The following is a 12,873-nucleotide window of genomic DNA, read 5'->3' as shown; positions in this document are numbered from 1 at the left end:
ATATATATATTAGTGTGTGTGTGTGTCTATATTAATGTGTGTGTGTGTGTGTATATAAGTGTGTGTGTATATATATATAAGTGTGTATATATATATTAGTGTGTATATATATATTAGTGTGTATATATATATATATATTAGTGTGTGTGTGTGTGTATATATTTATTAGTGTGTGTGTGTATATATATATTAGTGTGTATATATATATATATTAGTGTGTGTGTGTATATATATATTAGTGTGTATATATATATATATATTAGTGTGTGTGTGTGTATATATATATTAGTGTGTGTGTGTGTAAATATATATATTAGTGTGTGTGTATATGTATATATTAGTGTGTGTGTGTGTGTGTATATATATATTAGTGTGTGTGTATATATATATTAGTGTGTATATGTATTAGTGTGTGTGTGTGTATATATACTGTATATTAGTGTGTGTGTATATATATATATTAGTGTGTGTGTGTGTCTATATTAATGTGTGTGTGTGTGTGTGTGTGTATAAGTGTGTGTGTGTGTGTGTGTATATATATATAAGTGTGTATATATATATTAGTGTGTATATATATATATATATTAGTGTGTGTGTGTCTATATTAATGTGGTGTGTGTGTGTGTGTGTGTGGTGTGTGTGTATATATATATAAGTGTGTATATATATATTAGTGTGTATATATATATATATATATTAGTGTGTGTGTGTATATATATATATATATTAGTGTGTGTGTGTATATATATTAGTGTGTATATATATATATATTAGTGTGTGTGTGTATATATATATTAGTGTGTATATATATATATTAGTGTGTGTGTGTATATATATATTAGTGTGTATATATATATATATATATATATATATTAGTGTGTGTGTAAATATATATATTAGTGTGTGTGTGTATGTATATATAAGTGTGTGTGTGTGTGTGTATGTATATAAGTGTGTGTGTATATATATATTAGTGTGTGTGTGTGTAAATATATATATTAGTGTGTGTGTGTATGTATATATTAGTGTGTGTGTGTATATATATATTAGTGTGTATATATATATTTGTGTGTGTGTGTGTGTGTGTGTCTATATTAATGTGTGTGTGTGTGTGTATATAAGTGTGTGTGTGTGTGTGTGTGTATATATTAGTGTGTGTGTGTATATATATTAGTGTGTGTGTGTATATATATATTAGTGTGTGTGTATATAAGTGTGTGTGTGTATATATGTATATAAGTGTGTGTGTATATATATTAGTGTGTGTGTGTGTATATATATTAGTGTGTGTGTCTAATCATTTCTGATTAGGGTCACACTGCTGGGTGAGGGATATCGGGGCATGATCACTAATGATTATAGGATGTATTTTAGAGGAAATCTTATGTGTGATGGATTCATTTGAGAGAAAGAAGTCAATTCTGGAGAAGGATTAATGCTCAGGGAGAAGAAGGTACTGTATATTCTTTTTTAGTTGGATTGTTCAGTCTCCATACGTTTCCTATTCCAAGATCATCCATGTAGTTCATTAATACTTTAGCAGATTGAGACGGTTTTGTATTTGGGCACTTACTGGATCTGTCTAATGATGTGTTGAGTGTCAGATTGAAGTCACCTCCGATGATTAATGATGAGTCAGCAGAAAGGTCCGATAGCTCCGAAAAAACTCTATGGAAGAATTCAGGGTCGTCGTTATTGGGGGCGTAGAGGTTTATAATTGTGAAACATTTATTATAGATTACCACTTTGATAATAATATATCTACCCTCTGGGTCTATGGTGGAGTTGATTATGTTAAAGAGCAACCTTTTGTTGAAAAGAACCGAGACTCCTCTTTGCCTGGAATTGAAACACGAATTATATATTTTGTTAAAATTTGAGTCTGTCAGAGATTTTTCTTCTGATTGAAGTAACTGAGTTTCTTGAAAGAAAACAATGTCTGCATTTAATCTTGATACATAATCAAATATCTTAATCTTTTTAGCCTATGAGCGAATGCCACGCACATTCCAAGATGTTACTGTAAACTGAGACATGGAAAGGAGTGGTTTAGTCCTTATGAATGTGATCATAACCAAGAGTCTGAGAACATTTGTGCACAGCTGTGTCGTGATAGACTTCAATGCAAGAAAGAAAGAGAAGAAATGCTTATCATGCGATACCACCACAAGGTAAGGGGCTGGGTTGAGAAGGTTAGTGAGAAGCACAAACATACAACAACAACAACCAGTACCAAAAGAATAAAACACGCTACGGGTAATTATATAAAGCGTAGGGAGGGGGAGGGGGGGGGGGTATTGAGTGGATGTGAAAGAAAAGAAAAGGTTAGTGGTTGGAGAAGAAAGAGGTGACATGAGGGTAGAGAGTGTCATGTGAAACTGTACGAGCCTATACGTGTTTACCAACATCTGAGCAAGCATATATACACACACACATACACACACACTTAGTATATATACACATATCCATGATTTTATTTTATTTATCTTTTGAATTATTTCAATTATTTTATATATATATATATATATACATACATACATATTTAATTATTATTGTTTATATTTCATTTTTTATTTTTTATTTTATTTTTTTTTAAAATTTTGTTAACATACATATATATAGATATACATACACATAGAATACACACACACACACATTTTACCTTTTAAATAGTGCTACCTTAACTACACCATGAGTGGATAATTATCCTTTCAATTTTAACTCATAAATCACCTGTGTTTTTTTTACATTTTTTTTAATATGTTTTATTTAATTTTTCTTAGTAGAGCCAGGGGGTGATGTTAGAATCCCTAAATAGTTGGCCATCAATGTAAAGCTTGTCTACGACCAGTTTGGAATTACGGCCTCTCTGTCGGTTTTCTTTGAAGTTAGGATATAAGGTTTTTCGACGTTCATTTATTTCTCGAGGGAATTGATCATTCATGCCGAATTGCGTACCTTTAAGTTCCCTACCTTTACTTTTAACCTGGATTTTCTGTTGAAAGTGTTCACATTTGGCAATGATAGGGCGTGGGTGGTTACCTCTGCGTGGACCGAGACGATGGACACGGTGAAAGGTGATGTTTTTCACGGTTTCTGCTGGGATTTTAAGCGCAGACGACATGAAGTTTTTCAGCAGAGCCTCTGGGTCGTCGTTGGGTGTTTCTGGAATACCTGAGAATATTACGTTGTCTCGCATACTGCGAGATTGGATATCCAGGACTGTCTCTTTAAGAAGCTTGTTTTCATTTTTCAGCTCTTGATTGACTTTCTGTAAGTCCTGAATTTGTTGGTATGCAAATTCCAGGCTGGTTTTCATTTCCTGAAAATCTTGGTGCAGCAAGTCGACCACACCCAGCCTCTTATTGATGGATTTTAGGACCTCGGTGTGGGATTCTGCCTCCAGATCTGACGTGTCTGTTGATGTTGATTCGTTTTTTTCGGCGTTTAGCGGACTTACCTGATGTGCTCGCGGCTTTCGGTCCGGATTCCATTACGTACTCGGCGTAATATCGGTCGATGAAGTCTTCGAGGTCCTCCACTCTGGCTGGTGAGAGGGCGCGTGGTCGGCTCTCGTTTGTGGCGTGGATTTAACGGTAAGAAGTGTTAATATGTGCAAATAAACAAAGTTGGTATGCTAGTCAAGGCAGCGAGCTGCCATGTTGAATTTTCACAGACTGTCATGTGACTCTCAGAACATCTCGCGTGACTTACCGTGACTTATCTCTCCCCTCACTGCCTGTGTGTGTGTATATTAATGTTTGTGTGTGTGTGTGTGTGAGTCAGTGACGTGCCGTCAGGGTAGGCAAGGTAGGCAGTGCCTACCCAAGGGTGAAGTGATATTTTGATTATTTAATTATAATTTTTTTTTTTTTTTTTTAGTTATAAATTATTTATTTTTCCATTTCCAATAGCCTACAGTACCTATAAGTTTGAAAGTGTCCACATTTTGTGCGTTTCATAGCCCAAATTACTAAACATCACTATTTTCTGGAACAGCTGCACAGTCTTTTTTTTTTTTTTCCGCTCCGCTGTAAGGCAGAGGGAGGCCACGCCCCCTCCCAAAGGCACGTCGCTTTTCTGCCTCCGTTCCCATTGCATGATTTTACGTGTTTGCGCATGCGCCGTCAGGTCCCCAATGTGACATCAATTTACATGCAAAGGCAGCGTAGAGAGCTGCCTTTGCATGTAACCGTGCTATGCTAAATGCTATACGTAAGTTCACAGCACATTAGTGAATAGATGCCATGTGACCACTGCTGCTACGTTCTCTAGCTAGTGGGCGGGATAACACTACAGTCAGGATGACAGCGCTAGAGACGATAAATAAACTTTGTTTTGAGGAAAAACAACATCTTTTAAAAGATGGAGACCAACACCTGAGCTACCAGACCTTCACCTAAGCTAAGGTCAGAACATTGTTGGTTCTTTCTACAGTGAATGGAACAAAAGGAAGGATTGACTTTGTGGATGCTCCTCACTGAGGATGTTCTGAGTTGTTGTTGTTGTCATTTTCTCCATGTTTCTGTGTTTCCAACACAAACAACAGATGTGCTGCCGTGTCATGAGATATATGTTGTTGGTAGAGTATGGAGGCTATATTAAATAATGTTTATGTTTCTTTAATGGTGTTTATGATGTTGATTTTGTTAGATGATAAACACTTGTTCATGTGGATCTTGTTGGGTTTTTTCTTTCTTATTATGAATTTTATATTTTGATAAGCGCATTGAGATGATTTTGTTGGAAATTGTTTTATACAAATAAAATTGATTTGAATTGAATTAACACTTGACAGTAGAAACATAATTAATAATTAATGTGTGTATATTAATGTGTGTGTGTGTGTGTATTAATGTGTGTGTGTGTATATTAATGTGTGTGTGTGTATATTAGTGTGTGTGTGTGTGTGTATTAATGTGTGTGTGTGTATATATTAATGTGTGTGTGTATATTTGTGTGTGTGTGTGTATATTAATGTGTGTGTGTGTATATTAATGTGTGTGTGTGTGTGTGTGTGTGTATGTATATTAATGTGTGTGTGTGTGTGTGTGTGTGTGTATTAATGTGTGTGCGTGTGTGTGTATGTATATTAATGTGTGTGTGTGTATGTATATTAATGTGTGTGTGTGTATATTTGTGTGTGTGTGTGTATTATTGTGTGTGTGTATATTAATGTGTGTGTGTGTGTGTGTGTGTGTGTGTGTGTGTGTGTGTGTGTGTGTATATTAATGTGTGTGTGTGTGTATATTAATGTGTGTGTGTGTGTGTGTGTATTAATGTGTGTGTATGTGTATATTAATGTGTGTGTGTGTATATTAATGTGTGTGTGTGTGTGTGTGTGTGTAGTCCCAGTCCATTCCCAGGACCAGAGCAGGTTTTAAAGTTGGGATGAAGCTGGAGGGAGTCGACCCGTTACATCCCTCCATGTTCTGTGTGCTGAGCGTTGCCGAGGTAACACACACACACTAATATATATGTATACACACACACACACACATCATATACACAGCCTGTCAGGCCTCAGCTGATTGGTTGCCCTGAGAACAGCTTTATGCTGCGTTCACACCAAACACGGTTTCTGCGGCACAAGCGAACAGATTACATGCAAAGTCACTGGTTTAGACGCGCTGGGAGGCGGGGCGGGGCAGCGCGGACTGTTTCGCGCGTGGAAAGCGATGATTGCTGTAAGCACGCTCCCGATTTTCGTGATATTCGCCGTTCGCTTGAGTTGAAAATGTTGAACTCCAGCGGCTGTTTCGCGTGACGCGCAGGCGCGAAAGCCAATCAGAGTCCTTGTTGGCAATGACGTCAGGCAGGCAACACGGAAACCAGTATTTTCACCCGTTCAACCATTGAGGAGAAGCTAATCGTAGCGGTGTGTGACCACAGGGAGCTGTATGACACGGCCTGTTATTTTAACCAGGACCAGGACAAGGAAGGATTTGGTGTGGAGGAGAACCATCGAGGAGGTGGAGCAGCAGGTAAATGTTCTCTCTGTAGTTTTCATCTTTGAAAGTCAGCAGTGAGCGAGGATAGCATTAGCTAATGATAGCATTAGCCGCTAACACCAGCTATTTTCACTTATGGGTTATGAGAGGAAAAAAAAGTCAGGAGAACCGTAGTGGGTCATCTGCAGGAACATCTAAACTGTGGAAATACCCTGTGGTCATGTCCTTCATAGACCACAGAGTATGGTCAACCATCAGAGACTGGAGGTGTGTTTATCAGTGCAGACATATAGAAATATATACCAGGTTAATATTCAGGCCTTTATGTATCACAGGGCTTCTTCTAGTGGGGGATCTAAATCTAGTTTAATGATTTAAAATGTATAATAATGTGTATATATATTGTGTTTGCTGTCACTCAGAGGTAAATAATCAGATGAGTGATGGAGAAGGACAGGGAGGGGGAACAGATGGTGCTCAGGGAGCAGGAGAAGATGATGATGATGGTGATGGTGATGGTGCTACAGCAGCATCTTCTGCAGAAACAAGTGCAGCCAAACCATCTGATATGAACATGACAGAAGTTGTTTTACATTCTGTTATAAATAAAATGTATCTATAAATGTTTGTTATATCAGTGATGACAATGTTGATCATTACCTCATTTAATGTTTAATTAAAATATATCTATGATCTTATTTAAGTAACAGTGACTTGATAAGCTATTATATATATATATATATATATAATGTGTTTGTTTATTTTTAAGGAAAAAGAACAAAGAAGAGGCCCAGCCAAGGCTCTCCAACAGAGGTGGAGCAGCTTATCCTACAGACCTTCAGGAGACCTCCTCCTCACCACCAGCTCTGACTGAGGATGAGATGTTTCTCAGAGACCTGCTTCCTATCCTGTAAAAAGTGCCACCAGAATTTATGGAACGTTAAATTTCAAAGTTTTAAACTTCTTGATTATCATCCGGTAACACTAAATTTGGAAAATGTTAATGAGGTTTTTGATTGGTCTGGATGGGCTGGGGTGGGCGGGACTCTTTGCATGGCAGGAACCACATTGTGAATAGTTGTTTATACTAGTTTGTTTATTATGTAAGTATTATAATATTGAAGTAAATAGTTTGTTTAAAATTGAGGTATTATGTTAATGTACATGGTGTTCTTTCAGAATTGTTGATTAAAAACACATTTTAAAGTGTACTTTTGCTTTCTTTTTAATTTCTATCAATGCATATTAACAGCTATGTGTTCACCACATCAAGGTTATATATTTTGTTCATACAAGAATATATATTTTCCTCATATTGATTCTCTGTGAGACCTTTAATGCCTTAAATTAATTTCAGAGGTGAGGTTTCTGTGATTATTTCTTTCTGGTTAAAAATGAAGCTGACAGACGTTTCTCTCCCCATTCTTCCATATTTATTATACACATGTTAATACAGTAGGAAGTTTGCTCTATAGAAGTATGTGGTTGGCTCTTAAAATAGTCGTTTTGGGTGTGCTGGTGCAATATGTCTAGCCATGGAACAGCTCCTGCAGAGAAGTACGATGTGAAGACCTCTCGTCCATAGCTGTTAGCTGTGGTCCTGAAGGAGTCACCTGTGGCCAGATACCTGCACAGTGAACAACATAGAAAAGCTCAGATCATTGATAATCAGATATATATAATGTGGGTGTGTCTACGTGTGCATAAAAGGTGGAGAGATTAGAGAGAGAACAGGCCTTATCTCCCAGAATGTGTTACCATGACAATAATTAACAGTAGTAAATAAATGATGATTTATTAATTATTAATAATATGAGTTAAACACAAATATTATTAATGAAACATGCCTCATCTTCCAGAATAGGTCTCAGAGAACAAAAAATAACAATAGTAAATCATTGATTATAATGATTTACTTTTATTTTAGTTGTAATATATTTATGATAAAGACAATAATAAAGCAGGCCTTTTCTCCCAGAATATGTATCTCCATAAAACAATCATTTTAATAATTCTGCTTTTAAATTCCCTTGGGATTAATATAGTATCTATCTTTATTGTGTATTTGAGAGATGTTTCTGATGAATCATAACATCTTCGGTTGCTTATGAAACTTACCGGAGACAGACACACAGTTGTTCGGCTGCAGAGATGGAGCTCCGGTAGTTGGTATCCTGCTGGGACATCCGTGGGCCAATCAGACCCAGCAGGTCGTCGAATCGGGCGCTGGTCATCCACAGGTACCACTGGAAGCAGTCATCATCCAGGTGTAGCTTCTGAAGCAGGCAGTGAAGCTCACCGAGTTGGATGTGGCGCTGGTTAAACTGGTGAAGCCAGGAAAGCCAACGTTTCTTCCCCTTCCGAGGTTAGGAGCAGTGAATTAACGGAGGTCCTCCATAGTTGATGGTGGAAACAAACAGAGCCTGGTTGTCGCCTTTTGGGAGTCTGGTGGGCGGAGCTTCGCTTCAGACACGAATATGAAGAAAATCGGGAAACATTTTTTGATCCTGCGAATCCTGCGGAAGGTTTCGCGCGACAGACGCGAACAGTCCCGCAGAAAACGCGTTTGTGTGAACGCAGCTTTACATTGCCAAAGAAAGTGTGAGAACGATGTATGCACGAAAAGATTAAATGTTAAAAAATAGCTACATTTGTGATGTGCCAAACAATGAGATAAAATAAAATAAAAACTGGCTTTCACTATATATGTGGAACAAAATTTACAATAAAGTTATTTATGTTATAAAAGGGGAAAAGGTTATGTACAGAATTTTACGTATATCATTATACACACACATACTGTACGTCCTGTTGTAGTACATACATACAGTACCAGGGTTTCCCACAGTGCTTTATAGGCCTGAAGGGCCACCAGGCTTTTCTTGTCCCCCCCGCCAGGCTAAGCATCACTTGTTTATTGATTTTTAATATGTGTTTTTATGGTTTAATTGTCTTTTTCTAGCTTTGGACGGAGCTGAACATTGTTTTTTAATGAGTGGTGGCTCACCTTCTATATATCTGTGCTCAGAGCTGTATGTACATTATGGACGTGATTAGCAGGAGATATATCATCAAAAACATTCTGGTCAGAACATGTCCCTCTTACCTAGAGCTCAGCGCTGTTACCTGGAGCTCAGCGTCTCCACAGAATACAATGTGTCCCTGAACCAGGAAGTGGGTAATTTCTTCTTCTCGGGTGGAGAACATGTCATCTTTGCAATACGGGGATTCAGTTGGGGGAATGTATGCAGCACATAAGAAGATATTTTTCTCAGTAGAGGTGAAGTCCTTGTTTATTTCAAGCCAGATATAAAAGGTTCCTGTCTTGTTAGTTTGATGGAGTGGGTCAGCTCAGATTTGAACCATATTAGTGTCTCTCCAGAGTCTCTTCTGTTGGTGGATGGTACTACAAGCTCTCTGTAGTTTGCAGGGCAGCCATGTCTCCTGTAGGACGATTGTCTGTTAGTGATGTCTTTGGTGAAGTCTGGGTTCTTACTCCTAAGGCCATTTGACCTTATGTATTCCAGGATGAAATGGTAAAATACGTCTTCCATTTTTTATTGTGCCATTTTTTTTAGGGGTTTTAGGCCTTGATCATGATTGCGTAGCGCTCACTCAGAATCTGGTGTATGGTCAGGTCACAGGGTGGGGCTCTGGCAGGTGAAAGTTTGGGACTGGTGGTCTATGTTGTCTTTAACAGCTGATTGGTTGTGTCTCTCTAACAGGTGATTGGCTGTCGTTTACGTCTCCACATCGATGGGTTCTCTGACTGCTATGACTTCTGGGTAAATGCTGACTCAGGTGAAATCAAACCTGCTGGTTGGTGCAAACAGACCGGCCGTAAGCTACACCCACCCAAAGGTGAGCTTCACATCCTCAGGTAACCATGGAGGTCACCTGTCTGTCTCTTACCTGTCCGTCTGTCAGGTATCAGGGAGGAGGAGTTTGATTGGTCAACTTACCTTCAGTCCACAGACTCAGCTGCCGCTCCGCCCACTTTGTTCACCTGTAGCACTGAGGTCAGTAACGTGTCTGTCTGTCTCAATCGTGTTTGTGTCTGGTGTTTTTCAACCTTGGGGTCAGGACCACATGTGGGGTCACCTAAATTGTCTAGTAATTAGTAAAAAAAAACGGATTATATAATAATGATTTAATGTGGTGTTACGGCCCTGTCTGTCTGCCTGTAACTGACCTGCCTGTAGATGTGTGTCTGTAACTGACCTGCCTGTAGATGTGTGTCTGTAACTGACCTGTCTGTAGGTGTGTGAGTTTGAAAAGGGGATGAAGGTGGAGGCTGTGGATCAGATGAATCCAGGTCTGGTGTGTGTAGCGTCTGTCAGTGATGTCATCAACAATAGACTCCTCCTTCATTTTGACAACTGGGACGACACCTACGACTACTGGTGAGATACAGACAGGTACAGACACATACAGACAGTTAACAGATGCTTACAAACAGGTACAGACACACACAACTACTGGTGAGATACAGACACCAACTGACACTAACTGACACATACAGACACAGAAAGATACACAGATACAGACAGACAAATTGGTGATGTTGTTTTCTGTTGCAGGTGTGACAGCACCAGTCCATACATCCATCCCATTGGCTGGTGCAAGGCGGAGTCCCGCCCCCTGACAGCCCCCCAAGGACACCCCGAGCCCTTTGATTGGACGGATTACCTTAAACAGACGGGCACGAAGCAGGCCCCGCCCACTGCCTTCACTGAGGTGAGTCCTAGCCGTGTGCTCCAATCACAGCGCTGAGCTGACCATGTGACTGACAGCTGCTCCCGTCCAATCAGAGAGCTCCTCATCTGTTCAGGGTCAAGCACAGGCTGGAGGCCGTTGACCGGAGGAACCCCCCCCTCATACGGGTCGCCACGGTAACAGACACAGACCACCACAGGGTGAAGGTGAGTCATCTCAGGTGTCATGATGATGTCATGATGATGTTACAAGCTCAGTGATGATGTCATCCTCCAGTTGCATTACGACGGATGGTCATCTCTGTTGGATGTTTGGATGGACAGTGACCACCCTGACATCCATCCTGTTGGATGGTGTCAACGGACGGGTCATCCTCTGGAACCTCCCCCAGGTCAGACAGACAGGTTAGAAACAGACAGACAGATTAGAGACAGACAGCTTACAGACAGGCAATTCAATTCAAAAAACTTTATTTGTCTCCAGGGGGCACACAGCATTACAGCTACGAGTGCAGTACCCGTAGGAAGTATGTGTTGTTATTTACAGGATTCAGTTTAATATTGGCAAATGAGACACACACCCACACGCACACACACACACAGAACAGGCTTCACTAGGGCATGAAGCAGCAGAGCTTCTGGATCATTATAAAGTTAATTTTTTCACTCATTGTCCTGAATAGTGCAGATAGAACAGCTGTTGAATGAACCGCTGGCTTTGATTGACTTCTATCTCCGCTGCTCTCTCTCTTCTGCTCCGCGGAGCAAAGTGAACCACTATGTTATTGTCGAGCTGCTGCTTCAAAACCACAATCTATACTATAATTCAAGGGAGGTCTGTGTGTGTGTGTGCGTGGATGTGTGTGAGTGAGTGAGTGAGTGAGTGAGTGTGTGTGTGTGTGTGTGTGTGTGTGTGTGTGTGTGTGTGTGTGTGTGTGTGTGTGTGTGTGTGTGTGTGTGTGTGTGTGTGTGTGTGTGTGTGTGTGTGTGTGTGTGTGTGTGTGTGTGTGTGTGTGTGGAGCAAATATCTCCCCGACGCAGTGCCAGTTCGACCTGAAACTCGGTTGACGGGTTCCAAATACCCCGAGTGTGTGTATCTGTTATTTTGGAGTAATTTGGTCATTTCAAAATGATTATTTTAATTTTATTTCACTTCTGGACGGCCCCGAAATGAAACCTATTCAACTTTTGACCTCAGGGTGTGAGGGGGCGCTAGCGCACCATCATCACTGCACAGCTCAAGAGTAAGAGCATGAGTCACGTGTGCGGACAGAGCTAATCGCTGCGCACACAGCTAAGCAGCTGTAAACACACGATAGAGAAGAAGATAGTTTAGACTGAGACATAGAGCTCTCTGAATAGATCGTTTGAAACCATCAGCCACTGGTGAGTCTTTTAGAGACACGTTTCCCAACCCGTTCAATTCTTCATCTGGAAAACTGTAGATTCTCTGTGGTGCCGTGCATGGAAGCTAAGCGCTGACCACTCGGTTCAAAGGTAAAAAATTATATTTGTTTTTTAAAAAAAGACAGCCGAATTGCAGATAATAGCTTTACGTTTTGTTTTGATTAAACCAGGAAAATTTCACCCACATTAAGCACCCGCAAATATACCCCTTATGCTCCCACATAAATGCATATTTCCGACGGGCACTGTACTAGTCATATTTAAAGCTGCAAACATTGTTGAACGGGCCCTCGCAACCATGCGTATGTTGGGAAGTGGTGGACATTGAGGTGTGTTGCATGTTGGGGTGTGGCAGAAATGTTAAAGTGTTGACACGTAGCTGACCATTTTCAAGGATTATATCACAAACTTTCCTGCAATGTTCTGTGCAAATATCATGTCTATGATTTCCTTTTACCAATAGTTGGCTCTATGATTATGAACGACGGTTGGGTTAAACCATAACTCTTTGTTTGGCATACAAATGAAAGCTGCTGTAATTAATTAGCATCTACTTTGCTCTACAAACTCTACAAAGCCAGCAAAGGCTCATCAGTCCTACCTCCATTCACAGCTCAGAAGGGTTTGGTGAATTGGAAAGGATGTTGGTCAGTGTTTGGTCAGTGGGAGGAAGCCGCAAAATGGTTGTATGTTGTTCAGTGAGTACCGCAAGATGACCGCATCTACAAACGCTGCTCCTCACCTGCCGTCAGAGAAAGACATTTTGCTACTAAACGCCAACAAAGAAATTACCAAACTAC

At 39.9% G+C, this 12,873-nt stretch overlaps 1 protein-coding gene across 4 annotated transcripts in view; it reads left to right on the top strand.

Annotated features, from left to right (window-relative positions):
• The first annotated feature begins 2,138 nt into the window (after positions 1-2,138).
• The window catches only part of l3mbtl4 (L3MBTL histone methyl-lysine binding protein 4), a 28,588-nt gene continuing 17,853 nt past the window's right edge, over positions 2,139-12,873 (top strand). For all 4 annotated transcript variants that reach the window (XM_028434309.1, XM_028434310.1, XM_028434311.1 and 1 more), the window contains exons 1-8: positions 2,139-2,171; positions 5,350-5,454; positions 9,677-9,812; positions 9,879-9,970; positions 10,212-10,354; positions 10,532-10,688; positions 10,763-10,873; positions 10,944-11,058. In XM_028434309.1, coding sequence (XP_028290110.1) covers positions 2,145-2,171; positions 5,350-5,454; positions 9,677-9,812; positions 9,879-9,970; positions 10,212-10,354; positions 10,532-10,688; positions 10,763-10,873; positions 10,944-11,058 — 886 coding nt within the window. In that variant the 5' untranslated portion in view covers positions 2,139-2,144. The remainder of the gene's footprint in view (positions 2,172-5,349; positions 5,455-9,676; positions 9,813-9,878; positions 9,971-10,211; positions 10,355-10,531; positions 10,689-10,762; positions 10,874-10,943; positions 11,059-12,873) is intronic.

This window comes from Gouania willdenowi, chromosome 20 (assembly GCF_900634775.1).
Source record: "Gouania willdenowi chromosome 20, fGouWil2.1, whole genome shotgun sequence".
NCBI classification, from domain to species: domain Eukaryota; kingdom Metazoa; phylum Chordata; class Actinopteri; order Blenniiformes; family Gobiesocidae; genus Gouania; species Gouania willdenowi.
The sequence above is the reverse complement of the archived record's forward strand: the minus strand, read 5'-3'. Positions and strand labels throughout refer to the sequence as shown.